We start from the raw sequence: 26,047 nt of genomic DNA on the forward strand, positions 1-26,047 counted from the left end.
CTTCCACGCTTTGCTCTCTTTTCCATCCACATATCTTGCATGACTTTGACGTGTTCCTCTGTTTACCTGTTTCTGCTGCCGCTCCAGAGGGGATGCTGGAGAGGAGGAGAAGAAGAGGTGTGTGTCCACGTGACTGTCCATGGACAGTGCGGGGGCCCTTCGGGGCCGCTGGGTCGGAGGGGAGGGGGGTGTGACCAGACGTGGGTGTGACTCGCGGCCGGCGGGCCCAGCGCTGGGACAGGCTGGCGACAGACAGTGGGGAGCTCGCCGAGCATAGAGACCCCGAAATGGTCAGGAGACAGACACGGCCCCCGAGAGCCCCACGAGGCCCAGTGCGCATCCCGAGAGGAGAGGGCAGTGAGGTCCAGGAGGTCAGCTCCGACCTGGAGCGAGTCCAGCCTCCATGGGCCACTCTGGCCCTCCCAGCGGACCCCGAAACCACACCCTTGGGTTCCCTTGTTGTCCGCTCGGTCATTGATCCGGGCTCAGGAGCTGCAGGTCGGGCCAGAGGACCTGTCCCTGCAGTCGTGCCTAGGGGCCTGCGGGCTCTGGCAGACCCTCGCCCACTCTGACAGGTCTGGGGGGTCCCGGAGGAAGGACAGCTGCTTCCTTCCCCCGGCCACTGTGTGATGTGAGGCCTGTGTGTGTGAGGGGGTCCCCTGAAGACAAAGGTCTAGAACAGGCTATTTCCTGCAAGCCCACGGTGGGGTCTGACTGCAATTGTTTGAACTTGATATGTGCTCGATATCTTGGTTAAGATATTTTTAGAGTGAAAGGCCTGCCTATTCAAAATATAGTTTCTGATTCAGTGCTTGTTTTTAATTTGGTGGAAATTTCCCAAAGCATGCTTCCTTTAATCAGTGATGTATTTTTAGTGCTTATTGTTTTATGAGAAATCTTGTTTTTTTTAACGCAGCCTTATTATGGCTTTAAAAGGAGCATTTGGGCACGGCAGCTACCTCCGTTCCTAAAAAGCCCCCAAGTTCCCACAGACTCTCTGGGGGGCGGGGGTGTGTGTGTAATTAACCAGCCTTCCTGGAGCAAGGCTTCCCAGCACCACAGCCGAGGCCCGACAGGGCTGGAGCATCATGACCTCTGAGCCCCACGAGGGGAAGTGAGCCTCTGGGCCTCACAGGCCTCCTCACCCAGAGCAGATGTGGTCTGGCCATGCACATCCCAGATCTGACCCCCAGGACACCCCGAGATTGGGGGCCGGGGGTTGGCTCTGGGTCCTTGGGCAACCTTGTGCCTCCAGCATGATTCCTCTTTGGCAGACTCTGCCGGCAGCACCATCAGCACCCTCTCTGTTCTCAGAGGCAGAAATGTCCCCGTTTCAGGAGGCTTCCTCTTCTGTAAGCTGCTGGACACATCCGAATTCCCACTGTGGCAATGTAGACACACGATCTGCCCTCCTGGGGTATTAGACCTCGACCAGTATTGGGTGCTGAACTCAATTTTAAGGAATCGATTTGTTGGTAGGCATCCCCTGATCCCAAATGACCTTCTACCTATTTCTTCAGAGATCAGATAAAATGTCCCAACTCTAGTCCTCGCCACAGCAAGAGGACTGACCTCCTCATCTGGGTCAGGGCTGCTGTGCTGCACGCCTGCGAGGGAGCCACTTCCACATGGTCTGGAGTTGTGCAGTGCACAACCTGTGCAACAGTACCCGGCGAGCCTGGTGGTGGTGTGGGAGTTTATGTGGCTGGACGATTCTAAGGGTGACCGCTCAGGGAAAAAGGATGGGAAGGAACATGGCATGGGATTAGCATAGTGCCTGGAAGCACATTCCAGGTGTCTTCGTGGGTGTCCTGTCAGCATGAGGAGACTGGGAGACTGACAGTGCCGCCTCTGTTGCGCCCTGGTGTCCCATGGCTCCCGCTCAGCTGCAGCGGCACCAGTAGCCTCCCTGGGCTGGGAGGGGAGAGAGGAGTTAAGAGTCGATGTTGTTGGTTCTGTTCCTCTTCTTTCAGCTTCTCCATCGCCCTGACCCCTCACCCCCTCATACTGCCTCTTCTCTCCCTTTTCTTTTGTCTTTTTCCTCTCAGCCCTGTTTTAGTCAGACTCCTTGTCCAGAGTGTAATTTTTAAGGGGAAATAGGCATCTGCTCACTTCTCAGGTGGCCACGCGGCTCCCATGCCCCGGGGGGTGGAGGTGGAGTGGTGCAGTGGCTGGCGGTCCTGGGCCCCTGGGGACAAGGGTGCTTGGCCGTAAGGGGAGGGGCTGACGCCCTGCAGGATGGGGCGGCGTTCGCTCTCAGTCAGGGACACCGAGCTCAAAAAGAGCTCAAAAGCGCACCTTCCCTGCCCGAACCCTGAGCCCCGCGCTGCTTCACGGAGAGCACGTGGAGCCTCACGGGCCGTGGTCCCTCCTCGTTGGGTTCCCGGCTTCGCTGAGAGGCTCTGTGCCGTCTTCTCCGTGCTCACGGGCCCGTCCCCGCGCCCTACGAGGCAGCCTGGGAGCACAGTGAACGGCAGAGGCGGGCCGGCCTGATGGGCCGCGTGTGGTCAGAGGCCGCAGACGCTCGCTGGGCTCCTGACCCCTGCTCCGCCGGCTTCTCGGCACGCCTCCCCACCGGTGACACGGGCCTCGGCCTCCGTGTCCTTGAACCTTAGAGAAGGATGTGGGGGCAGCGTTCTCGTCTCCCGGAGAATGTTCCGGGCAGCCGCTCAGCGCACATTGTCTCTGGGTCCTGAGCCTTGTCTCCGCCAGGAGAAGGTGATGAGTGTGGGTCTCGGGCCCCCAGGCAGAGGGGCAGCCTTCGGTCAGGCTTCCTAGAAGCAGCGCCAGCAGCTCTTCGGCAGAGGTGTCCCCTCTCTGTCAGGGAGGCCAGCACCTGTGGGTCAGAGCAGGAGGGGGCCAAGCGGCGGGGATGTGGGCTCTGAAGCCCCTCCGCTGCCCCTCCTGTGCTTGCAGAGAGAGGTGGTGCCACATGACCCAGGAGGAGCGGGACGACAGCCTACGGTTCAACGAGAACATCACCTTCGGGCAGCTGGGGTGAGCGCCAGGGCCGGCCTGCCACCCGCCCCCCCCCCCCCGCCCCGCCCTATGACCCGGACGGGGCCACGCCCACTCCGGGTCACCCAGGAGATGAGCAAGCAGGGCGGTGTGAGGAGGGACCGCCGGGTGAGACGCTCCTACCCGGGCGCTCTGCTGGGGGAGCGCCACCCTTATGACGTCACACATCCCCGACTCAGTGTCACGACCACTGTGCGTTCTTAAATGGCTCAGAAGCACACGATTCGCTCCACTTGGCCTTGACTCCGGTTCCTAATTAGTCCGCCCCTAACACGGTTTCATGGTGAGCAGGGCTGGCCGATGAGGCGATTTGGTTTTACATCTTTCTATCGATTCCCCGGCCCGGTGGGTTGCATGTCGGGCCCCGGCTCCCTTCCCCTCGGGAGGCGGGAGGGCTGCCAGCTCACAGCCGTGTCCCCCCAGCACGTTCACGCACAACATGCTGGCGTTCGGGCTGAACAAGAAGCTGTGCAACGACTTTCTGAAGAAGCAGGCGGTGATTGGCAACCTGGATGAGGGTGAGTGGCGGCAGGGCCGGGGTTTTGGGGGCGAGTGCGCTGCGTGCTGGAATCCCCACCCGGCTCAGAGGACTGTCCCTGCTGTAATTACCCACGGGACATTAAACGTTCCTGTCGGCCTGCATGCGCGGGACACTCTTCCTTCCCCTTGGAGACCCAGTTCTGCTAGGTAGGGCTTGCCCACGTGGGGCAGGATGGTGCGGGGCCCACCAGGTCAGTGCTTACAGACAGGGCCCAGGAAAAGATATAACTTGGTGCTCAGACTCTGACCTTGAAAATGGGCAGACTCTGGCGCTGAGTTGCCCCTCCGTCTAAATGGCCACCACATGGCCTGTCTTCGTTGCTTGAATGACACGTGGCCGCAGGTCCCGGGGGAGCGGCGGGGGTCTTGAGGTCTTTGCGGCATCTCTGGCTTCTGTAACGGGAGGGGACACGTTGCTGATGTCAGCTTCCCTGATCGACAGCTGGCCTTTAGGCGTCATCCCACGTGCTACAAGATGCTTCCTGCGTGTCCCCTGAAAACTCTTCCACTTAGACATAGATTTGTACAGATCGATATTGTTTACAAATAAAACTCCATCCTGGACCGAGTTAAAGAGGGCCAAGGACGGGTGGCCTCAGGCGGTGCCCCCGGAAAATCTCAAAGTGCTGTCACCAGCCCCACCACTCGTCACAGGGCAGGAACACTGTGTCCTCCACCACGTGACCCCTGCATGGCCTCCAGGACCCACGCCCGGCTCCCGTGACAGGGTTCATCTGCCCACACCAGGCTTCCTGGGGGCCTGCGGGGCTGCCCTGTGGCGCGTCGTTGCCACGGGAAGATGCATCCTGGCTCCACGGAGCCCACTGCCAGGCCGAGGTCACTCCTTCAGAAGCCCACACTCGCCATGCCCGGGAGGGCCTGCTTTGTCATCACCCCGAATGAGAAGGACCTGCCCGTCCGTGTCGCCGTCTCTCTCACGAGGAATAACGTTGTTCTCTCTTCCAGAGCAGTACAAGCTGCTGAGTGACCACATCGAGCAGATGGCCGCCGAGTAGGCCTCGGCAGTTGGCCCGAGGCTCCCCCAGGAGGACTGTGGGTGCGCGCCTCCCTCCCGGGCCCACGGCTGGCTGTCACCCCCCCGCCCCCGCATGACATTGGCAGCACCCAGAGGCGCCCCCCACCGCCCTAGAACTAGCGGCTAGAAGAATCTGGTTGCCCGTTTTCCCTGCCTCCCCTCTGCCTGTGTCTGCTCCCCCACCTGCGTGCCAAAGTGTCTCTGGGATTACACAGCTAACACCGAGGTGACTTTCCATATCCCCGAGTGGCAGACCTGCGACGTGGGACCGAGGGGGCGCAGGAGGGAGGATGTTGGGTCCACGATGGGCCGGTGTCCATCGTAGCCTCCTGCGGGAGAGGCTGGGGTGCACATGGGAGGGTAGGGAAGGGCAGCTGTGGGGTGGCACACGCCAGTGACACAGGGCAGTCAGGAGTGATGATTGGGGGCCCCCCGGCAGGGTGGGATGGGGTTCCTGCGGAGCAGGGACCAAGCAGAGGGGGCGGGGGCCTCTGAGTGTCGGTCCACGGCTGGTGCTGGCTCTTTTCCGGGTCCCCTCTCCGTGCAGCAGGGACGGGAGTCCCAGGAAGCTCCAGGAGGAGAGGGAGACCCCCTATTCCAGGACGGGAGAGAGACCGGGGCAGAGGACGTGCCTTCCCGGCTGCAGAAGGCCCGGCCACGGTCAGGGGTGTGGGCGCCGGGAGACGGCACGGCTCCAAGTGGCTGTGTTGGACCCACGTAGCACTCAGGTGTCTGTGTCAGGCTGTCTGAGATGTCCCCGCGCAGCCGACAGCTTCCTTCTGGAGTGGAGACGCTTCCGCCCCTTGCTCCCTGGGAGTAGCTCGGGGCCATCAGTCCCGTGACAAGCACAGACAAGAGAAGCTTCTTCAGCGGCTTCAGGACAACCGCCCTTTCTGAAAGCAGACAGTGCTGCCCTTTATTTCAAAACAGACAAAAGAATCTGTGTCAGCGTTACAGGCACCGTGGCAGAGGCCGCTTGTGGCGGTGACTGTGTGAGGCGGGGTAGCGGGGCTTTGGAGGGTCGGGCCCTCCACCCCGGCCGCCTGGGGAAGCCTGTACCTTCCGCCACCCGAGCCCTTGGACCACTTTCCTGCGGACTCTGCGGACACCCCCTCGCCGTCTCAGGTGCCGGGAGCCGGGGCTCTTCCCCCCAGGTTTGTACCAGGCACAGCTGACCAGCCCAAGGGACTGCAGTCTGGCCAGCAGGCCTCCAGCCTGCCAGCAGCTTCCCTGGCGAGCCCGGTTCCCCCGCCCCAGCCCCAGCTCTTGGGCGCTGACAACGAGGCCAGCGGGGCTCCGTCCTTCCCGCCTTGGTCCTTCGTCCCGTGTCCCCGCTGCACCTCCTCCAGCATGACAAGCACACGCGAGATACCCAGCCCTCCGGCCCTCCAAGTTTCCCCTCGTGGGGGATGCCTCCCTGGAATGTTCCAGAGCAGAGCGTGCGTTGGTTGAGCCGAGGAACGCACATCCGGGTGATCGTAAGAGAGATGACAGGAAACACGGCAGGACCCGAGTGCGCCGACGTGAGCTGCTCCTCCAGGAGACCTGGGGGGCTGGGGCTTCAGAAACCCTGCTGTTTTCGCAATGGCGTGTGCGTGTGTGTGTGTGTGTGGTGGCAGCCTCTCTGGCCGTGTCACTAAACAAAGCACAGCTGTGTCGCCAGTTTGCCTGTCCCGTGCGGGGCGGGTCACACGGGCCGGAGCGCCTCCGCCCGATGCTGGGCCCAGTGATAGGACGGGTCTCTATGGAACGCGTTTCAGAGAAGTCACATGCAGCTGACGGGTGTGCGGCCCCTCGTCCAGCGCCTCCTGAAGATGATGCAGCCCCTCCTGAGACGCTCAGCGACGACCCCCGCGTGTGCTGTGCTCCCCCCACCCCCCACAGGAGCCGGGCCACGTGCCCTCGCAGGGCTCTCCCCCTGTGGCCGCGTGTCGTTGGCTTTCTTAGTGGTTAGTTGAAAGGCATTAAGATTTTATTCTAAAGGTGCCCAAAAGACTTATCCTTGTACATAGAAGATTTTTGTACGGACGTTCAATCCAGTCTGATTTCTGGAGGGAGACAGTAGGTTCTGGGTCTTCCCAGGGGTGCTGGGGAGCTGGCGGCTCTCTCCCCGCAGGGTGGGGCGGGAGGGCCCGTGCAGCCTTGGAAGGAAAAATGCAGCTTTGACTTCTTGGGGCTTTTCCAGGCACTTTAGCTTCAAGATGATCTTGAGACCTTTTTTTTTTCCCATACAGGCCTCTTGAAATAGCAGTTGAAGGTAGAAGGAAGGGTTGCTTTGGGTTTTTTCCTCTCCCCTGGTTTGTGTAAATCTAGCTCCTAAGAGTGGAGTCTGACCCCAGAAGTGCTGCCTGTTGCTTTCAGCCCTACGAGGGGACACTGCCGGAGACCGTGGGCCTCGTGGAGTGACCAGTGTCGGGGTGGCTCTGAGGCTGTCCTGCTGTGTCCTGGTGGCGTCTGCCTTTGGCTGAGCATTTCACCTCCGAGTGTCTGACCACTGTCACCCGGAGGACGCACGGCGTGCCTAGCAGGAGCCGGCAGCCTGCCTCGCTGACGTTTCCTCTCTCTGTGGCACGATCTTCCCTCCGAGGCCCGCTCCGAGCAGACAGACACAGGGCGGGCTCTCAGGTCCCAGGGCGGAGAAGTCTCACCCCGCCGTACACACAGGAGGCTTCGGAGAAAGAGCTCTGGTGGCCTCCCCTGTAAACTCAGGACCCTTAGACTCGGGGCAGGAAGCGTCGGGTCATATCCACGAGGAGAGTTTCCAGTCCCAGTAGGTTCAGGGTCCCGAGCCAGGAGCTTCGAAGGCCTGCGTTAGCAATGGCATTTCAGTCTCCTGCTGTCTGCCCTTCAGGGCTATGTGAATCGTAATGAGCCAAAAACAGCTAATTCTCCCAAGTGAAAAGTACCCTGCTTTGGAAATAGGATGGTGTCGAGATGTGCTTTGTACGTCTTCAGCCTTTGTTGCAGTTTTAGCAATATTGTTAGATGTTTAAGAGGGGCTGTGCTGGTATTCAGATTATATCTACCGTGTGTGCGCGTTTAATCAAAGGCAGGAGAACCAAGTTCTGATATTGTAAGTTCTTTGTACAGTGAAAGGGAGTAGACCATGATTTTCCTATCACCGAAAGGGGAAAAAAGCAGACCAAGGAGCTCTTAAGTTGCCAAAAGGAGGGCTGGAGAGAGTCCAGTTCGCGAGTTTTGTGCTCCAGTGAAACCCGGGACGGTCAGGGTCACGGGCAAGCCCCACGCTGGGTTTAGGGCAGAGACCCAGGACTGCAGTCAGAGGTGCCGCCTGACCTTTCTCTTTCCTCCTTCCCGGGAGCTGGAACCAGTGGAGCCCGTACTCACCTCTCCCTGCCCGGTTAGACGGTGAAGTTCATTGCCGTGGAGAGGTGGCAGGCTTGAGGGTTGCTTTTCCGTCGGCTGTTTTAAGTGGGTTGGTTTATCGCCCAGAGCACTCGGTATTGCAGCCTCCCAGTGTGAGAAGCGCAGTGTTTACGCCACAAAGGGGCTTGCGAGGAGTTTTGTTGAACCCAGGTGACCGTGACCAGCAGTCAGGGCTGCAGCTACAAGCCTGACCTTCCTGGGCGTAGCTGCACCCCGACGAGTTGGCTTTTCAGCGAGTGGGGATCCCAGCAGGTCGGTGCGGTTAGATCAGCTCTATGGCCAAATCACCTACAATTGAGACAGCTGGGCAGCCAGGGGCCTGAGCCATTTGCCAGAACAGCAGGGAGCTTGGGAAGCAGGCGGAGAAGGGCCCGGCACCAGCCTCGGGGGAGGGGTAGCAGCCGGGCGGTGCCAGGCTTGTCACCCCCTGGCCACCCTCTTCCTCAGCCACAGGCAGAGCTGCGGGGCTGGGGGCCCACGGCCCCTCGGTCCCGGGGTTCTTCTCGCAGCGCCCCACCCCCGGCCTTTTAGTTTCCTTGAACCACTGTTTGTGCCACTCAGCCATCTCCCCGTCTTCCTGCAAATCCCTGATCCCTTTTTACGATTCTCGAGGGGGAGTTTCGCTAGAAAAGCCTTTGAAGCTGAGTTCGTACAGGGGAATGGCATCGGTGACAAGTGCCCCTAACTGGCTGGTGTGCGACGTTCAGACCTGGGCTGGAGCCAGGCCTTAGTCAAGTCACATGTCCCAGTACGTCCTTGTCGCCCGGCGGCCGGAAACAGGCCTGTGTGGGTTCTCCAGATGGTTCCCACCCAGGAGCACCCTCAACGCCAAGACCCTCCGCGTGGCCGGGCCCCCCGACCTCGTTCTGCCGCCATCTCCCTGCAGTCCCTCTCCAGCAAGCGCCTCGGGTGGCCGGCCTACCTCGTCCCTGGGTGTCCTGGCGCTGGCCTGTGTCCCTGCGTTGGCTGGTCTGTCTGAGCTTGAGATGAGTGAAGGGCTGCGGGGGGGAACCTTCCCCCTGGCTGTGTCCCCAGGAGTCAAGGGGACACTGCTCCCGCTCTAGAGTTCTCGGTTACTATTGGAGAAGGAACACCTTGTCATTTCCAGGAGCGAGTCAGGACGGTCTGGGTTTGCCCGTCTTCCCATCACTCTGTGCAGGCGGGGGGGACCCTGCATCCTCGCTTGTCCCGCAGGGTCAGACCAGGGCGCTGTCGCTTGGCGCCCTCCTGAGCAGCACAGACGGGGTCGCTGAGCTGGAAGGAGGGCTCCTGCTGCTGTGATGCCCCTCGGACCCCGGGGGGCTGTGCCTGTCCCCACCTTGGTCCTGGACGGTGCACTCGCGGAAATGAAAGGGAAGCGCTCAGCAGGCCCGGTTCCCACACACAGGCTGCACATGCGGGCCCTGATCTGTCCCTGTGCTGGAGGCTTGCTTAGGTTCCTGTGGACGCCTTGAGATGGACGGGCCGACCATCTGAACAGTAGGAAAGGCTCGAACTCAAATGGCAGGTACCTCCCCTTAAGACGTGTCAGCTCGAGAGCTTCGTGGTTCTAACTGTGGCCTCTGGGGCTTCAGGAGGGTCTCCCACGTGCCTCCCCTGTTTCTCTCCCACCCATTGGTCTCGGACCTGAACTTGCCTTGGCCATACCCACGCATTGCCCTTAGTGGCCCAGAAGCCGGGGTCCGCGACGCAGGTATGTTATATGTACACTTACGCGATTTCGTGTCCCACGAGGCGACGTTCTACAAACTATATTCTCAGGTGGAGAAAGTTTCAAGGTCGAGCTCTCAGAACAGTGCTAAAGTCAAAGCTGTTTCCTGTGAAGAAAAAAAACACCGTCTATATATTTCACCTCAGATTGTCAGAAGGCAGAAACCGAAATAAATTCTTAAAAAAAAGAAGTCCGTCTGTTGAATTTTTGTTTTCACATGTCCATGAGCACATTTTTTTTTTTTTTTAACAGAATTTACAACCTTCTCAGTGATGACAGAGAAAACACCTTTTTTCTGGGGTCAAATAGACGTTCTCCCCACTTAGGCTAAGCAGCTGGGTCTTGTGCAGACGTGTGTGTGTGTCGTGGCCAAACCGATGGGCCGAGGGAGTGTCCGCTGAGTCACCGCCGGGGTGTGTTAGTGAACGGAGGGGCCTTGGCCTCCAGGATGCCTCCAGCCCCTTCCAGCTGATATCCTGGTCTTGCCTTTGAGCCACAGCTGCCTCATTTCTTGCTTTTGGGGGTCGAGGGGCTGTGAGTAGAACGCGATTACCACCCCCACCTGACACACACAGGACACCTCCATCATCCCTTACAACTTGGTTTGACAGACGTATTTTGTGAAATGTTGGGCTTTCTTTTTTTCTGATTATAAGAGGTCAATAGCCATGTTCTAACTCTCGAGACTAACAGATCCGGGAGGTAAGCCTGAGGACCAGCACAGGGCCTAGAAGAAGTGTCCTTGGTACCTGGAGAAGTGGACTCAGTTCCAGGGGCCCCGGGTGGGATGGTTCCCGGGGCGAAGGTGCAGGCAGGTCCCCCAGCCCTGGCCTGGCCACCTGAGATGGGCTGGGGTATGTGCCCTGATGCTCGGTGGGGCAGGGGCCGGACCGCCCTGTCTCTGGTTCTCCCACCCAGCCTGGAGGACCGGCCCGGGTGGTAGAAGCCTTCACACCTGACTTTTCCTCAGGTGCCAGGAGAGTCCAGCAGCTGAAGGCCAGGGGCTGGATTCAGAGGCAACTCCTGGTGACAGGGAAGGACCCCTCTGAAGGCAGCAAGGATTCTGAAGAGCACGGGGACCCGAGCCTGGGTCCCGTTCTACCTCCCCACCAACCCACTGCGTGCCTTTTGCCAAATTGTTTTCTGAACCTCAGTTTCTTCATCCATATAATGGGAGGGAAAACATCACCCATCTGAGGCGGTTCCTGCGAGAAATGCAAACGTGCTTCTCACTCTAATCTCTTTCCTCCTTGTCCCGATGAGGAAATAAATCAACCTGGGAGCTGCACCTGTAGGAAGGGTCCCGCCCATTAAAGGAAAAAGAAAAACGACCAAACTTCTCTCTAAATTTTATAGGAATCCATTTAAAACATACTCTTCAAAATTCATGACACTAAACATAAAAGAAATTTAACCAATTAGGCATTCACATCGTGTTCCTTTGTAAATTGTCACCTTTCTACTTCTGACTTTATTGACGCTTAAAACGGTGCTGAGGCTTCCGGGGCACCCTGACCATGGTAACAGTCTTGTCCCTTAAGTTCGTGCCGAGCACCTCTGCCTGCAGCCACCTCCCCTGCGCAGTGCCACAAATGCTCTGGCTCCCCGAAAGAAGCATCTCCCCTCTTTCCATATTTGGAACTAGCCTCTCACTAACGAAGTCACCTTTTAATGTCCCAGGAAGTGACCGCAGGTGCTCTCTTTTCTCCTGTGCTCAGATCCTGCGCGAGTTGCGCTGGGAAGCAGTGGGGTGGGTTTGTCCTCAATGCCTGGGACTCTGAAAGGAAGAGACCCCAAAAGTTATGCTCCTTCCACCCCTGCTCACCCCACCTCCCACCTCCTGGGCCCCAAAGAGAGGAGCTAGGAATTTTGTCCCTACTCCCAAGCGACCATGCACACAGAGAGAGCCAGGGAAGCTCCTGGCCGATGTCCAACCCTGGAATTGGGAACAATTGGTCTCTTCGGCGTGCTGGGGCCAGAGAGGGAGGGGAGAGGCCCCTTGTGCCGTCAACTTACCTTTAATGAGCACCTACTGTGTGCCAGGCGCCACCAGGCTCCAGGACCACAAGATGAAGAAGCAAGGTCCTTTTCCTTCAGAAACTATCAGTGGGGTTCAGACACAACTGAGGTTCAGAAAAGGTACATTTGTGTGTATCTGTCTGTGCGTGCATGTGCACACATATAAATGCTTAGAGTATAAAAATACAACATAAAATATATACTGTAAATGTGATGATATATAATACAATCTACGATAAGGTTATTTTATAAATTATTATATAGGAAATATAGAATGTTTTAGTTATTTTTGGAGTGAGTGTCCTTCCTGGTTGAATCAGGGTGGGCTTCCCTGAGGAGGTGCCTTGGAGCTGCATTTTGGGAAATAAAAGTCACTGTGGCGAAGACGTTAATCCTGCAATGATCCCATGAGAAAGGTTTGGGTTTTTTTAAATTTAATTTAATTTTTTATTGAAATATAGCTAACTTACAATGTTGTGTTAGCTTCTGGTGTACAGCAAGGTGATTCAGTTGTACATATCCATATTCTTTTCCATATTTTTTTCCATTATATGTTATTACAAGATACCCCTGTGCTATATAGTAGGACCTTGTTTATCTATTTTATATATGGCAGTGTGTATCTGTTAATCCCATACTCCTAATTTATGCCACCCCCCCTTAACCCTTTGGTAACCATAAGTTTGTTTTCTACGTCTGTGAGTCTATTTCTGTTTCGTAGATAAGTTCCTTTGTGTCGTATTTTAGATTCCACATGTAAGTGATATCATATGATATTTGTCTTTCTGTCTGACTTACTTCACTTAGGGTGATAATCTCCAGTTCCATCCATGCTGTTGCAAATGACATTATTTCATTCTTTTTTATGGCTGAGTAGTATTCCATTGCATGTAGGTACCACATCTTTATCCATTCATCTGTCAGTGGACATTTAGGTTGCTTCCATATCTTGGCTATTGTAAATAGTGTGCAAAGAACCTTGGGGTGCATGTATCTTCTTGAATTAGTTTTCTCCAGATACATGCCCAGGAGTGAGATTGCTGGATCATATGGTAACACTATTTTTTAAAGAACCTCCACACTGTTTTCCATAGTGGCTGCACCAGTTTATAATACATTCCCTCCAGCAGTGTAGGAGAGTTCCCTTTTCACCACACCCGCGAGGAAGGTTTTGTTCACCACTTTGCTGAGGAGGAAATCATGGTACCCGCAGTGGGGAATGAAATCAGGGGCTAGCTGGCTCCAGAGCGTAGTGTTTATCCTGAACGGCTGCAGGACGTCCTCTCCCTGGCAGAGGTGTCTAGGAGGCAGCAGGAGGTGTGCTGAGAGCCGAGTGACCCAGAGCTCAGATGCCCCCAGCCACCATCAGGAATTTGCTCCCCAAATGTGCACACCCAGGGGGCCCAGGCGGGCAGGAGCCTGCGGACTCCCACCCCTCCTCCACTTCTGTGATGTGTCCCTGGTCCCAAGGTCATCCCCGCACATCACGTCCCTATGGTTTGGGTGAATTGCGTCCCCAAAACTCATGTGTTGAAGTCCTAACTCCCCATACTCACAATGTGACCTTATTTGGAAATAGAGTCTTTGCAGATATATTTAGTTAGGATGAATGGGGTGGACCCCTGATCCTATGACTGGTGTCCTTATAAAAAGGGGAAACAGACCCCAGAAGGAACCAGACCTGCCAGCACCCTGACCTTGGAGTCCAGCCTGAGGGAGAATAGATTTCTGTGGTTTGAAGCCCCCAGTGTGTGGTGCTGTGTTAGGACAGCCCTGGGAGATGATTCACCTGCAACCAATAAGGACTCTGTGGGGCTTTCCCGGGACAGACCCACCCAATGTCCTCCACCTGACTCTTGTTTGTAGAAAAACTTTAGCCTCCTAGGCTAGTTCCCCGAGTTCCAAAGAATAAATTTAATCAGAGAAATGAGAAAATGCAGAAGCTAAGGAAAATAGTCAAGCCAGACAAAATAATAAGAGTTCAGCCATTAAACAAAGCCAAGGACCTTTAGTTCCTCCTCAAGGGCTCTAGATAATATCCTGCGCCATGTCCTTTGAGCTGTTTTGCAGGTACGGAAACCCCACAGGTGGAAGAAGTTAACTGGATGCTGCCCAGTTACCTCACCACCAGCCAATCAGAAGAATGTCCACAAGGGACTTCCCTGGTGGTCCAGCGGTTAGGACTCTGCGCTTCAACTACAGGGGGCCCGGGTTCGATCCCTGACTGGGGAACTAAGATCCCACAAGTCGCACGGTACAGCCGGAAAAAAAAAAAGAATAAAAGAAAAATGTCCGAGAGCTGATAACGCGCCCCACGGTCTCCCTCCCTCACCCTGTGTTTAAAAACCTTTCCTGAAAGTCGTCGGGAAGTTGGGACCTTTTGAGCACCAGCTGCCTGGACTCTTTGCTTGGCGCCCGCAACAAACCCTGCCCTTTCCTTCACTGCAACCCGGTGTCAGTAATTGGCTTTACTGCACACAGGCAAATGGACCCGAGTTTGGTTCCGTAACACACGTTCACACGGGCTTAAACACCCAGAAGCCCAGTCGTAAGACAGGAAATGAGACCCAGCAGGAGTCAGGGTGAGATGCGCCCACGTTTATTGAACACCTGCTATGTACCAGGTGTCCTTCTGGGCACCCTGATCCCCAGAGCAGCCTATGAGCTGAGTGATGTGATTCCTGCCAGACAGATGAGGAAAGCGGGACTCAGAGGACACGGGGCTTGCACACGGCAGAGCCTCCGAGCATCCAGCCTCAGCCCCCTTTTCCTGACTGGGGAGTTCTCGTCCTAGCGATGCAGCCCCTTCCCCTGTCCCCTGAGGTCCTCCACGGGGTCCTCCTCGGCAGACCTGTCCTCACTGGCTGCTTCTTTTCTCTGGCTCCGTATGGTGCTCTGGGTGCTCTAAATAAAAGAAATACATAACAACAACAGAATCATCATCACCATCACAGCAACAACAGCGATAATAATAATGACAGTGACAAGCATTGTTTCCTGAATGTTTCGGGTAGATGCGTTCGCCTAATGCCACAGCCCTTTGAGGGGGTTACTATCATTGGCCCCACTTTGCAGGTGAGGAATCTAAGGCACAGAGAGGTTAAGGAACTTTCCCCGGGTCACACAGCTTGGGAGCAGTGGGTTTGGACACAGGCAATCTGGCTGGGGACCATACTTCCTCCACTGCCTTTCAAGAGAATTATTCAGAAAGCATGAGACGCCCCTCACCACACTGTGGTTCCCTGAGTCTGCTTCAGGCAGGTCCGGGTCAGACTCAGGGCCACCCTCCCACTCCCCAAGCAGCACTCCCTTCTCAGACCCGAGTTCTCAGCCGGCCTCTGGTCTCTGGTCTCTTCACCTTGTCACAGGTGTTACACCCCACCCCCAGTGCTCACCTGGACGAGAAACCACGGGACGGCCGGGGGCAGGGTGGTGTCCGTGAGCAGCCGAGCGTCATAACGCCCATGAACTCCACGCATCTTGGCTCTAAAATCCTGCCAGGAGGGTTGGATCCGGTCAGGACACAAAGAAAGGGGTGCCAGCGGGAAAGAAAGACGCGGGACGAGAAGCCGGTGCCCAGGTAACTGCAGGGACCCCCACCTACGCCAGGTCCGCCTAGGAGTCTCCTGTTTCTTATTCCTTATGATCTACTGCAGAGCGGTAAGTGGGCATTGTCATCCCATTTTACAGATGGGAAAACTGAGGCCCAGAGGCACGGTAACATGTCCATAGTCATGCAGAGAGATTAGAGATCACACTGCCCCCCGACCGAAATAGAGTTGAGTGAACGCACCAGAGCCCAGCCAACCTTCACTGACCCTCCTAAGATGGTTTTAAAGCTCATTCACAAATGCTTTGACACTTCTCCCGTCAGGAGCTGGACTGTAATTCTCCTCCCCTTGAATATGGCCTTAGTGACGCACTTCTAAGGAACAGAGTGTGGCAGACAGGATGCTCAGTTTCTTCGGAGCTGAGGTCACGGAAGGTGACACAGTGTAATTCTCTGATGCTCACTCTTGGACCAGCTGCCATGCTGTGAGGAAGTCCACGCCCCATGGAGAGGCCGTGGGCAGTTATTCAGGCTGCAGACCCCACTGCAGACCCAGACGGGATGGGCCTCACTGGGGTACAGCTCATGCAGTCGCCCAGGGCCCCCAGCTCAGAAGGACTCTGCCATCTTGGAATTGTTAATAATTATTGAACAAAGGGCCCACGTCTTCATTTTGCCCTGAACTCTGCGAATCACGTGGCCCATCCTGGACCCAGATGACAGCCATCATCTACCACACACGGGCGAGGAGGCCTTGGAAACAGCTCCGGCCCCAGCTACGGATTGGCTGAAAGACCGGAGTGAGGACAGCCCAGCTGAACCCAGCAACCCTAGAGCCACGGAAGATAATCCCGGTAAACGACCGCTGCTTTACACCACGAGGTGTGATGCAGCACATTAGAGATAACTCAGATGGCTTTTTCTAGATCCTCATCACATCAGGTGTGGGTAATAAGCACTTTGTCAGCAGGCATCAGCCTGGCGATGCTTGTTGTTGTTGATTCATTTGTTTTTAAGCACCCAGGTGATGGTCATGAACGTGGATGGTCCAGAGAGAGAAGGTGTTGGGGAAATTCCCCACCTCTGGGGACTTGTGGTTGCCAAGGGGGAGGGTGGGAGGGAGAGGGATGGACTGGGAGTTTGGGATTAGCAGATGCAAACTATTACATATAGAATGGATAAACAACAAGGTCCTACTGTAGAGCACAGGGGACTATATTGGATCTCCTGGGATAAACCATAATGGAAAAGAATATTTTAAAAAAGAATGTCATATGTGTAAAACGGAGGCACTTTGCTGTACAGAAGAGATTAGCACAGCATTGTAAATCAACTAGGCTTCAATAAAAAAAAAAAGACAAAAACCACCTCCAATTCAGCCCCACCCCCCAAATAGGAGATGAGATGTCCGTGACCCACCTCCAGATCTCTCTCCAGGTCGTAGCTCTCCAGGGTCTGGAAGGCACTGGAATACACCTCCACCGCTTTGGCGTGGAAGACCATCTCAATGGTCACAAAGTCCGAAAAAATTTTCTATGGGGAGAGACGCCCAGGTCACATAAGTAACACTGTCAGAAGGACTGTCCTGGGGTCATCTCGACATGGACCAATTGGGGGTGTGTGTGTGTGGGCGAGGGCTTAGTTGTCTTTGCAGGGAAGGTCCTAGGTGTGGAATTTCAATATATTATTTCTAATTAATTTATTCTTGTTGAACAGATAATGCATTCCCATAGTTCAAAAGCTGCCTTGCACAGAGATTGTTCCAGAAATGTGTGAGGCCTTGTGGACTTTCTGAGGGGCATCCTTTTCTCAGCTCTGTCAACCTGGGCTCCTCCACTCAGCTTGCGCTTCTCTCATTCTGAGGTCAGGTTGATGGCTACAAACTTCCAGCCTCTGTCACCCACGGGCTAGCAGTGGGTCTTATGGGAGAGGAAGGGGATGCTACTGGCCCAGAAGGCCCACAACCTGATAAGCCAGCTTGTCAAAACATTATTAGTGATGGAAACGTTGGCTTCTCTTGATCAGATGGTTCAGCTTGGCTCAGTAAGCTCTCACAGAGCTCCTACTGTGTGTCCGGCTCTAGTGGGGGCTTCTACTGTGTGCTGGGCCCAGCACAAGCTCCTACTGTGTGCCAGACCTGAGGGGAAACTCCTGCTTTGTGTCAAGTCCAGCACAGGCTCCTACTGTGTGTCAGTCCCCTCCTACGTGCTGGGCCCAGCACAAGCTCCCACCGTGTGCTGGGCCCAGCACAAGCTCCCACCGTGTGTAGGGCCCAGCACAAGCTCCCACCGTGTGCTGGGCCCAGCACAAGCTCCCACCGTGTGCTGGGCCCAGCACAAGCTCCCACCGTGTGCTGGGCCCAGCACAAGCTCCCACTGTGTGTAGGGCCCAGCACAACCTCCCACTGTGTGCTGGGCTCAGCACAAGCTCCTACACCGTGGCAGGCCCCAGCAGGAAAGAGGCTTGCTGTTGGGGGAGGAGCCTGCAGTTTGGAGACACACCTCTTCCTGTCACGTGGGAAGCACCTGGAAGAGGCGGGCCGGAGGAAGCCGCTAGGCCGCCTGGGAGAAGGAAGGGGCGAGGGGGCCAAAGACTGTGCTGGAAATCCCTGGCTCCTGCCTCCTCCCGTCCTGCCCCCGGGAGGCCGTGCTGGTGACAACAACAGGCCGCGTCCTGCCCTTTGCCGGCCTGTGGCCCCGAGGAAATGACGTATCCTCTCAAGCCTCAGTTTATTCGTCTGCACAGGAAGGACAGGAGTGGTCCCAGTTCCCAAAGCCCTACGAGAGATTCAGTGAGCGCCGCGGCTCTCGACCTGCGGGCCCCTCATCAACACCAGCCTCACCTGGGAGCTTGTCAAGGCTGCACGTTCTTCGGCCCACCCAGGCCCACTGGATGGGACGCCAGGGTGTGCCCCCCGTCTGCGTTTTAAGGAGACCGCCGGGGCATTTCTGACGCGCGCTCAGGTGAGTGAACCGCTGCTTGAAAGCATGGCTTACATTCTTTTTAGAGGAGCCAGAGACTTATTTTGTAGGTACTTCATTAGAATCGTGACCTAAAACTGATAGAGTGGTAATGATTATTTCAAGTTTGGGCTTTTATCTCTTTTAACATTTGGAGGTTTGGATAAGCGTCTCTTACAAATGAATTCCCCCAATTTTAAAGGATGCCCATGTTAAAATGTATGCTTCTGCTGGCCGCCGACCGCGCAGAACCTTGTGTGCTCTCGCCGGCCTCGAAGGCGTCAGGTGCTTGACAGTGGTCTGCTGGTGCTTTTAGGTTCTGCCTGCAACGTGGATGCTTCAGCAGTAATTACTGTTTCGCTCGCTTCGTTCGTTCATTCTTTCATTCATTTTCCCAATATTTACTGAGTACCCACCGAGTGCCAGGCCCTAGACGTGGTGCCCAGGACCCAGGAGGGGACGTGGCAGGCAGGGGGTCTGCTCCGTGGCTTCGACGTGCAGTATAGGAGGTGGCGTGGAGCAGTGAGATCTCCCCTGCTGTCCGCCATCACGGGGTCTGCGTGAACTCTGTCTCCCAAAAGCGTCAGCTCTGTGAGGACGGGGCCTTGCTTTGCTGGCTGTGGTGTCCCCAGCCTCAGGCATAGCGCCTGGCACACAGTAGGTGTGAATTCAACATCTGTGAGATTCACGAGTGAATTAAAGATACGATGAATCCACCCCCTGGGATAACTGCCCCCAGAGGGAGCGGAGCAGGGAGTGTTAACAGTTGGTCGGACCAGGTCTGGGGGTCCAGGTGAGTTTCTCTGAAGGACAGCAGGTGTGAACGCGATGCAGAGTAGGGGCAGAGCCCTCCTGGTAGAGGACACAGCCTGTGCAAAGGCCCTGAGGTATAAAAGGTCTTGGTGAACTCTTGGAGCGTGGAGTGGTGTGTCCAAGGGAAGGCTGGAGGGCGGGGCTGGGGCTTTGAAGCCTTGGGGAGGATTTCAGCCTTTCTCCTTGGAATGAGGGAAGCACAGGAGGGTGTTACACCCGGGAGTGACAAATCAGAGCTGCCTTTTGTGAGAGCCTTGGGGCAGCAGTTTGGAAAATGGACGAAAGTGGCAGGGGGGCAAGAGTGGGTGCGGGGGTCTCTGTGACCATCTTGCCCTTAAAGACGCCGCCTCCCTGAGGCCTCTTGTAAGAGCTGGGGCTCTGGGCCTGGGGCTCTGCGTGGGTCGGGGTGGAGAGAGGAAGTATTTGTGCCCCTGGGGCTGTGCAGAGAAAAGGAGGAGGGTCCTGTGGATACTGTGCGGAAAGGCAGGGGCTGGGGGGCACAGACTCTGCCCAGTTCTCCTGGTAGGCGGGGAGCTTGGCCAGGTGCTGAGAGCGCACGGCTGCCACTGCTGGCTTCCGGGCAGGACAGCTGCCCAAGACAGCTGCCCGAGCAGCCGGCCTCTACCCGCCGCGGCCAGGAGGAAGCCAGGATGAACCGTCCTGGGAGTCAGGGCCCTGAGAGCCGAGCAGGCACAAGCTCACACACACACTCTGTCACAGGGGACACACATGCTCTCACACATACACAGGTGCACACCCGCCAGAGCTCACCCACGGGGCCGCCCAGAGTACTTCCGACCAGGGACCGACCACCCCCACCTGGAGGCCCTGCAGCTTCTGCTCCTGGAAGGCATCCACCATCTCCTCCGGCTGGTGGGAGGTGCGGCTGGCATCCGCCAAGGCCCTCTGCACGCCGGTCTCCGCCTGGCCCCAGAGATACAAAGTGTCGTGGGGGCTCCATTCTGGATCATTCTCTGTCCCTTCACCCCACCCTTGGGCCAGCTGTCCTGCATCGTGGGAGCCTCTTGCCAATTTGGTTTTGGAAGGAATGGCCGAGTGGGACCACAGCGAAAGGGGCAGCTGCTTCTTGGACAGACCCTCTTGTTAGCTGTGTGACCTCAGGCAAGTCACTGAACCCCTCTGAGCCTCAGTGTGCTCGCCTGCAAACAGGGGATGGCTGTAAGGCCTGCTTTGCAGGATTGTTGCAAGCATGAGAGTGGGCTCAGCTGAACTACTGCTATGACAGGTACTCCACGTTCGCTGATAATTAATTCCCGCATGTGGAACGATTTTAGGTAATTAACTTACTGGTTGCCTTGTTTGGCATCTATATGGCCTGACTCCACAGCAGGCCTGGCACGTGAGGAAGCTGGATTTCAGAGCCTGACGCCCGCCGAGCTGAGTTGGGGGTTGCCCCTTAGCTCTCTGTGTGACCTTGGGCAAGTCACTTTTCTCAGTTTCCCCACCTAGAAGTACCCGCCTCCCGTGAGCAGTAAGTAGGTAACCCTGACAAGGAAGCAGGCTGTGGAGGGTAGTCTCTCTCTGACTCGCTGAGTAGCATCGCTGATGGGACGGAAGCCAGGTCTCCTGAGCCCCGGCTGATGGCTGGCTGTCCCAGAGCCTCTGACTCTGCTGTCCTGAGCCCGGGGCCCTGCACACACCTGCCCAGGTAAAGCTCACCTCGCTGTTTTGTGAGGCCGTTCGTTACCTGCGTGCGAGCCTGCCTTCCCCAGACAGACTTGCGACGCTCACCTGGGGCAGAAACAGGTGGCGTTAGGGATTCAGGTCAGCCAGCAGCCCCCGTGGAGGGGGCTCGGTGATGCACGGCCCCGGCCTCAGCGCCCCCCGGCCCCTGCCTCGGGAAGGATACGATGGTCTACCTCTGGGAAGGGGACTTCTGCCTGAGTCTCTCCAGCTTTTCCAGTTGTTTGAGCTCCTCGTTCCGGACGCGTTTGAATTCCTTGATCTCAGCCTACGGAAGGAGGAGGGTGCTTTCCTGGGGCCCCAGCCCCCCACGTGGCCCGCGCCGCAGCGCCGTGCTCACCTGGGTCTGCTTCATCTGCACCCCGTAGAGCTTCAGGGACTTGACCACCTTGGTCTCCAGCCTTTCGACCTGGGGGCACGCGGACATAACACAGTCAGAGCGGGTGGAGCCAGGCAGATGCTGGGGGGCTGCACGGCCACCGGCCTGCACTTACAGAGCGCCGTCTGCATGTCCGCAGCTGCACGGTGGGCCCTCCTCCCACCTTGGGGTTGCGAGCGCGGGCGACACATTTCATCTCGCTGAGCCTTGTTTCCTGGCCTGTACAATGGGTATAAGGAGTGTACCCGCGCACGGTTTTTTAGCAACTGGTTGGGACCCAGCGCTATTTCATTTCTCCAGACTGCTTTAGATCTCACCAGGGATGCCGACAGAGCCACCTGGCACACGGACTAGCGGGGAATTCAGAGCTGACTGTGCTGTGCGGCATCCAGGGACATGGCAGGGTCAGCGAGGGGGACACCCCACGCCCCTGAGTCAGTGCCTGTGTGCCAAGCCTAAAACTAGACATGAGGATAAACAATACCAGTACTGGTAACAGTGGTCACAGTTAAAGCTAGTGTGGGTTACGCGCTTACCCTGTGGGTGTCACAGTAGAACAGGTGTAGGAGTCCCCCCAAGGGCTTCTTGAAACCCTGATCCCCAGGCACCACCCCAGAGCTTCTGACTCAGCAGGTCCAGGGTGCAGCCCAAGAATCTGCCTTTTTCTGACAGGTTCCCAGGTGAGGCTGGTGCCTGGAGGATGGGGTCCCCTGAGAGTCGGGTTTGCCCGATGGGCCAGGGGAGCTGGAGTCCCCACCCAGCCCCTTCCTCCTCCATTATGGCTTATGGCTCTTGTAAACGCAAACCTAAAGAAGAAATAATTTTTTCCCAAGTGCTGAGAGGGAAAGGAACTTATCCCTTCCCTTTCCGTGCAGTATTCCTTTGAGAAAACATGCAGTTGTGAATCCTTTCTCTGTCCCTTTGAGATGGATATAAAGCCTTTAAAAACTGAAGAAGCCTCTGGCTGGTTTTACAACCAGGAAAGCCCAGTCATCTCTGAACTGTAAACTTGGGGAGCACAGCGTCTCCAGGGAGTTTGCCTGGTGCCCGGCTCCCAGCTGTACCTACCTGCTTGTCAGAGAGAGGTGAGGTTTTAGTTTTCTTTGGATAAAGATGATTAGCCAGCCCAGGTGGCCACCCAGTCGCCAGGTGGAATTAGGAAGTCCTGTGTGACAAAGGGTGCTGTCCCCTTCCCTGTCCTCAGGGGGAGTGAGGTTTCTCTGTCTTTGCCATCACTTATTCGATCACCTGTGATGTGCATTACCTCTGGCTTAACGCTTATTCAATAGAAAAACTGTTTCATTCTTTTGTACCATCGCAGAGAGGATTTTTCTGGGCTGGCTGGAGTTTTGTTTTATTTTACTTTTATTATTATTATTTTTTTATCCCAAACTCCTAACCCTTCCGTCTCCAATGCTCCCTCCCCCTTGGCAACCACAAGTCTGTTCTCTATGTCTGTGAGTCTGTTTCTGTTTCGTAGTTCATTTGTGTCATATTTTAGATTCCACGTGGAAGTGATGTCATATGGTATTTGTCTTTCTCTGTCTGACTGACTTCACTTAGTATGATCATCTCTAGGTCCGTCCGTGTTGCTGCAAATGGCATTATTTCCTTCTTTTTTATGGCTGAGTAATATTCCATTGTATATACGCCCCATGGGGATTTTGATTTTTAATTCTTTCCCTAACTCCCTGCAGCCTCCTTGCCCTCCACAAGCCTCCAGGCTCTCAGTCCTGTAAACTGCGGTGTCACCCTGGGGAGGGAGTGATGTGAGCGTCCTCACTCTGGGGACACCTTTGGAGGAGATGCGTCCGCTGACTGTGGACCCTGCCGGCCGGCTCCAACTCTCAGATCCCCCCGGGAAATGGGTCCGCTGGGGCCACTCGCTCCCCTCGGCCTGCCGGTAACCCTGCACTTTGGCCAGGTCCTTGGCAAAGTTCCTCAGGGCGCCCGCATCTCCGGGTTCTCCGTGTTGGCGAAGTCGATGAGCTGCTTGACCGGTTGGTCGGCCTTGTCACGCAGCCGGGCTGTCTTGCGGGTGTAGGCGCCCAGCAGCGAGTAGAACTGGCCGAAGCACTTCTCAGCGTGGGTCACTGTGTCCTCTGTCACCCACACCTGCTGTCCCTGGGGAGGTGGGGGTCTGAGAAGCCGTTCTGGGCACGGACGCCCAGCCAGGCCACGACAGCGAAATGGGTCACCCACCCACCGCCCTCCTCCTAGGTGGCAAACCCAGGCCAGGCGTCCGGTCCCCACGATAATGCCCAAAGTCCCCGGGTCAGGCCGTCAAGGCAGATGCGGGAGACCGATGGGGTCACAGGGCTGGTCAGTGGCCGGGCAGGAGTGCAGACATGGGCTTGGCTCCTAACCTGGCCTTTCCCACCCCGGGGCCCTTACAGGGGCTTTATCTTCCCAGCAGAGTTGGTCTGTATTCCAGCCACGCCGAGCCCCAACGACCTCTTTTCTCTGAAATCCCCAGATTCTCTCTTTTCCCCGAGCTGTTGACATTCTCTCCCTTCTCTACATCGTAAATCTTTATTAATAAACTTTTTTGGGCGGTGGGGGGACCAGTTTTAGGTTTACAGAAAAGCTGAGTGGAAAGTACACAGGGTTCCTACATACCCCCTCCCCGGCGCTCAGGGTTTCCCTATCATCAACCGCTTCCCTTTCGTGCCCGACCTCTGTTACCAAAGGTGAACCAATGGTGACACATTCTTAGTAACTAAAGTCCCTCGTTTACATGAAGGTTCCCTCTTGGTGTCCTGCATGCCGTGGATTTTGACAAGCGCCATCGTCAGTACCCTGCCTCCACCTTCACAGTGTCGCAGAGAACTCTCGCTGCCCTGAGGACCCCGTGCTCCGCCCGTGGGTCCCTCCTCCCTCCCCCAGCCCTGAACCTTTAGTGTGTCCTCCTGGCAGGCCGTTTATCACCATGTATCGCTTCCTGTTGTGCTTGGTTCCTCTCACCCTCTGCATCTTTCTGGGTCGGGCTTGCGGGGAGCGTGCTGACTCATCTTTATGTGACGCTAGCCTGGGGCCTGCCCATCGCAGGTGTTCCATGAAAAAATACGGAGTGAGTGAAGGACCTGCTGGATTTCATCTTCCCGAGACAGTAAAGGGGGCACAGCCTCAGACAGTCGCCTCGCTCTCGCACCACTGCACCCTCTCCTTGCCCCTCGTCCCACCCAGGTGGTCACTGCCCCATCCTCTCTCTGTATGACCAAAGCCCCCAGCCTGTGCGTCCCTCCAGTCACATCTCTAAAGCTGGAAGCTGAGAGGAGGGCCCTTTGTCCTCCTGACAAACCCGAACTGCTGCAGCCCTTTACGGTTTGCAGTGCGCATCGTGGGTATTACCCTGCAAACAAGGTAAACGGAGACCAGAGAGGTGCAGCATCTTGCTCCAGGTCACACAGCCGGCCGCAATCCCTGTCCCTCCACATGGGGTCCTTGGACCCCCTCAGTCAGAATCGCCTGGGACACAAGTTAAGCCTGCAGAATCCCAGCCCACTCTCCGCCAGACTCCCTGTGAGCGAGGTCCAGGGGGCTGCATTTTTAAAGAAGCCCATCAGGTGGTCCAGGGGCACCCTCGAGTTTGTGAGCCCCAGAGGAGCCAGGCGTGGAAACAGCTGGGTAAGGGGCAAGTTGAGAAGGCAGTGATAGATTCAGGCTGCAGGCAGTGGGGTCGGAGACGATTTCACAGAGGGGGTGATGCCTGATGGGGTTTTGAGGTATGAAGAGGGGTTTCCCAGGTAGAGATGAGTGAGGGAAGTTGGGGTGGCCCCTGTGAATTTAGCTACCCCAGGGCTGTGGGCAAAAATGCTGGAGAAGCAGACAGAGGCCAGATTCTGGAAGCCTCCATGGTCTCTAGACCTCCAGGTGGGCGTGGTGTGGGCGGGAGAGCATCCTTACCACTGCCCCCTGCCCCAGCAGTCCAGGCGGCCCCATCTGTCTTGGTGCGTCTGGCCCCGAAAACCCGGCCGCCCCCTCCCTCCCAACCCAGGCCAGCGTGGGGCTGCTCACCTGGAGAGAACGATGTTCATTGTGGCTGGAGACAGCAGCTGTCCTGGTCCTGGGGTCCAGGGCCCCAGGGGTCCCACAGGCCTGGGAGAAGCCACACGGGGCTGGGTGCAGCTGCGTGGTCCTGGCTCAAGGGACACTGCCACCTGGTTACCAGGCGACGTGGCCACCTGCAGTCACCCTGGGAGGAGCCTCCGCTGGTCACTAAGGCAACCTCTCCCCGGGCCAGCCTCCCCTAGCGGATTAGGAGGCCTCAACCAGCCTTGCGCTGGCCCAGGTGGGGTCGCCGAGAGGCTCCCAGTCTCCCGGTGAAGATGGAGGTTCTTGTGGACCTGGCAGCGCTGGGGTTCCCCAGGAGGTGCGGGGACCGGGCTTAGGGCTGCTGGCCCTGCGCCCAGCTGTGCTCGTGGGCCGTATTGCTGGGGCTCCGCCTCCGAGAAGGCCACGCGGCCTTCCCCAGGCTCCTAGGAGACTTGGCTACTCAGGGGGGGTTTGCGAAAAAGCACAGCGAATCGCTGCTCGGCGCTGAATCGAGGGGACAGGGCACCAGCCCACAGGGACATCTTCAACGCGTTAATCATCATTTTACTGGCCTTTCCCCCCTTATAAACACTATCTGCTCATTGCTAGAAAAGCAAGAAAACAACGATAACACAAAAAGAAGAAAATAGAACGGCACATACAAAACTGTGCTGACTGAAGTACGGTACATTTTGCTAATTGTAGGATGTGTGCAGTTCAGTGCATCTCCGTTTTACCTGAAGGAAAGAAATAGGCAACTAACAACCCCAACAGTAAGAGATTGGGCGGGAAGAGGGGAAGGTAGAAAAGCAGCATGTTGGTAACTTGCCATGGAGGACCCGCTGCACAAGTGTGTTCACTTTGTATACGTCTGAAGGTCTTTATAACGAAGAGT

General features: G+C 56.5%; 2 protein-coding genes across 4 annotated transcripts in view; one reads left to right on the forward strand and one right to left on the reverse strand.

Moving 5' to 3' along the window:
* The window catches only part of KIAA0513 (KIAA0513 ortholog), a 59,394-nt gene extending 49,512 nt beyond the window's left edge, over window positions 1-9,882 (forward strand). For 2 of the 3 annotated variants that reach the window (XM_060000829.1, XM_060000828.1), the window contains exons 10-13: window positions 88-117; window positions 2,917-2,997; window positions 3,442-3,536; window positions 4,525-9,882. In XM_060000829.1, coding sequence (XP_059856812.1) covers window positions 88-117; window positions 2,917-2,997; window positions 3,442-3,536; window positions 4,525-4,574 — 256 coding nt within the window. In that variant the 3' untranslated portion in view covers window positions 4,575-9,882. The remainder of the gene's footprint in view (window positions 1-87; window positions 118-2,916; window positions 2,998-3,441; window positions 3,537-4,524) is intronic. The other variant, XM_069540270.1, reaches the window with a different exon arrangement.
* Window positions 9,883-14,501: 4,619 nt separating this feature from the next.
* CIBAR2 (CBY1 interacting BAR domain containing 2) lies at window positions 14,502-25,154 on the reverse strand. The gene is given in 10 exon segments (XM_060000017.1): window positions 14,502-14,615; window positions 15,107-15,205; window positions 16,681-16,794; window positions 19,854-19,958; window positions 20,743-20,758; window positions 20,915-21,006; window positions 21,079-21,139; window positions 23,001-23,064; window positions 23,067-23,235; window positions 25,128-25,154. Coding segments are annotated over 10 exon segments (861 nt in total).
* Between the last annotated feature and the right edge of the window lie 893 nt (window positions 25,155-26,047).

The sequence above is a fragment of the Delphinus delphis genome, chromosome 20 (genome assembly GCF_949987515.2).
Source record: "Delphinus delphis chromosome 20, mDelDel1.2, whole genome shotgun sequence".
NCBI lineage: Eukaryota > Metazoa > Chordata > Mammalia > Artiodactyla > Delphinidae > Delphinus > Delphinus delphis.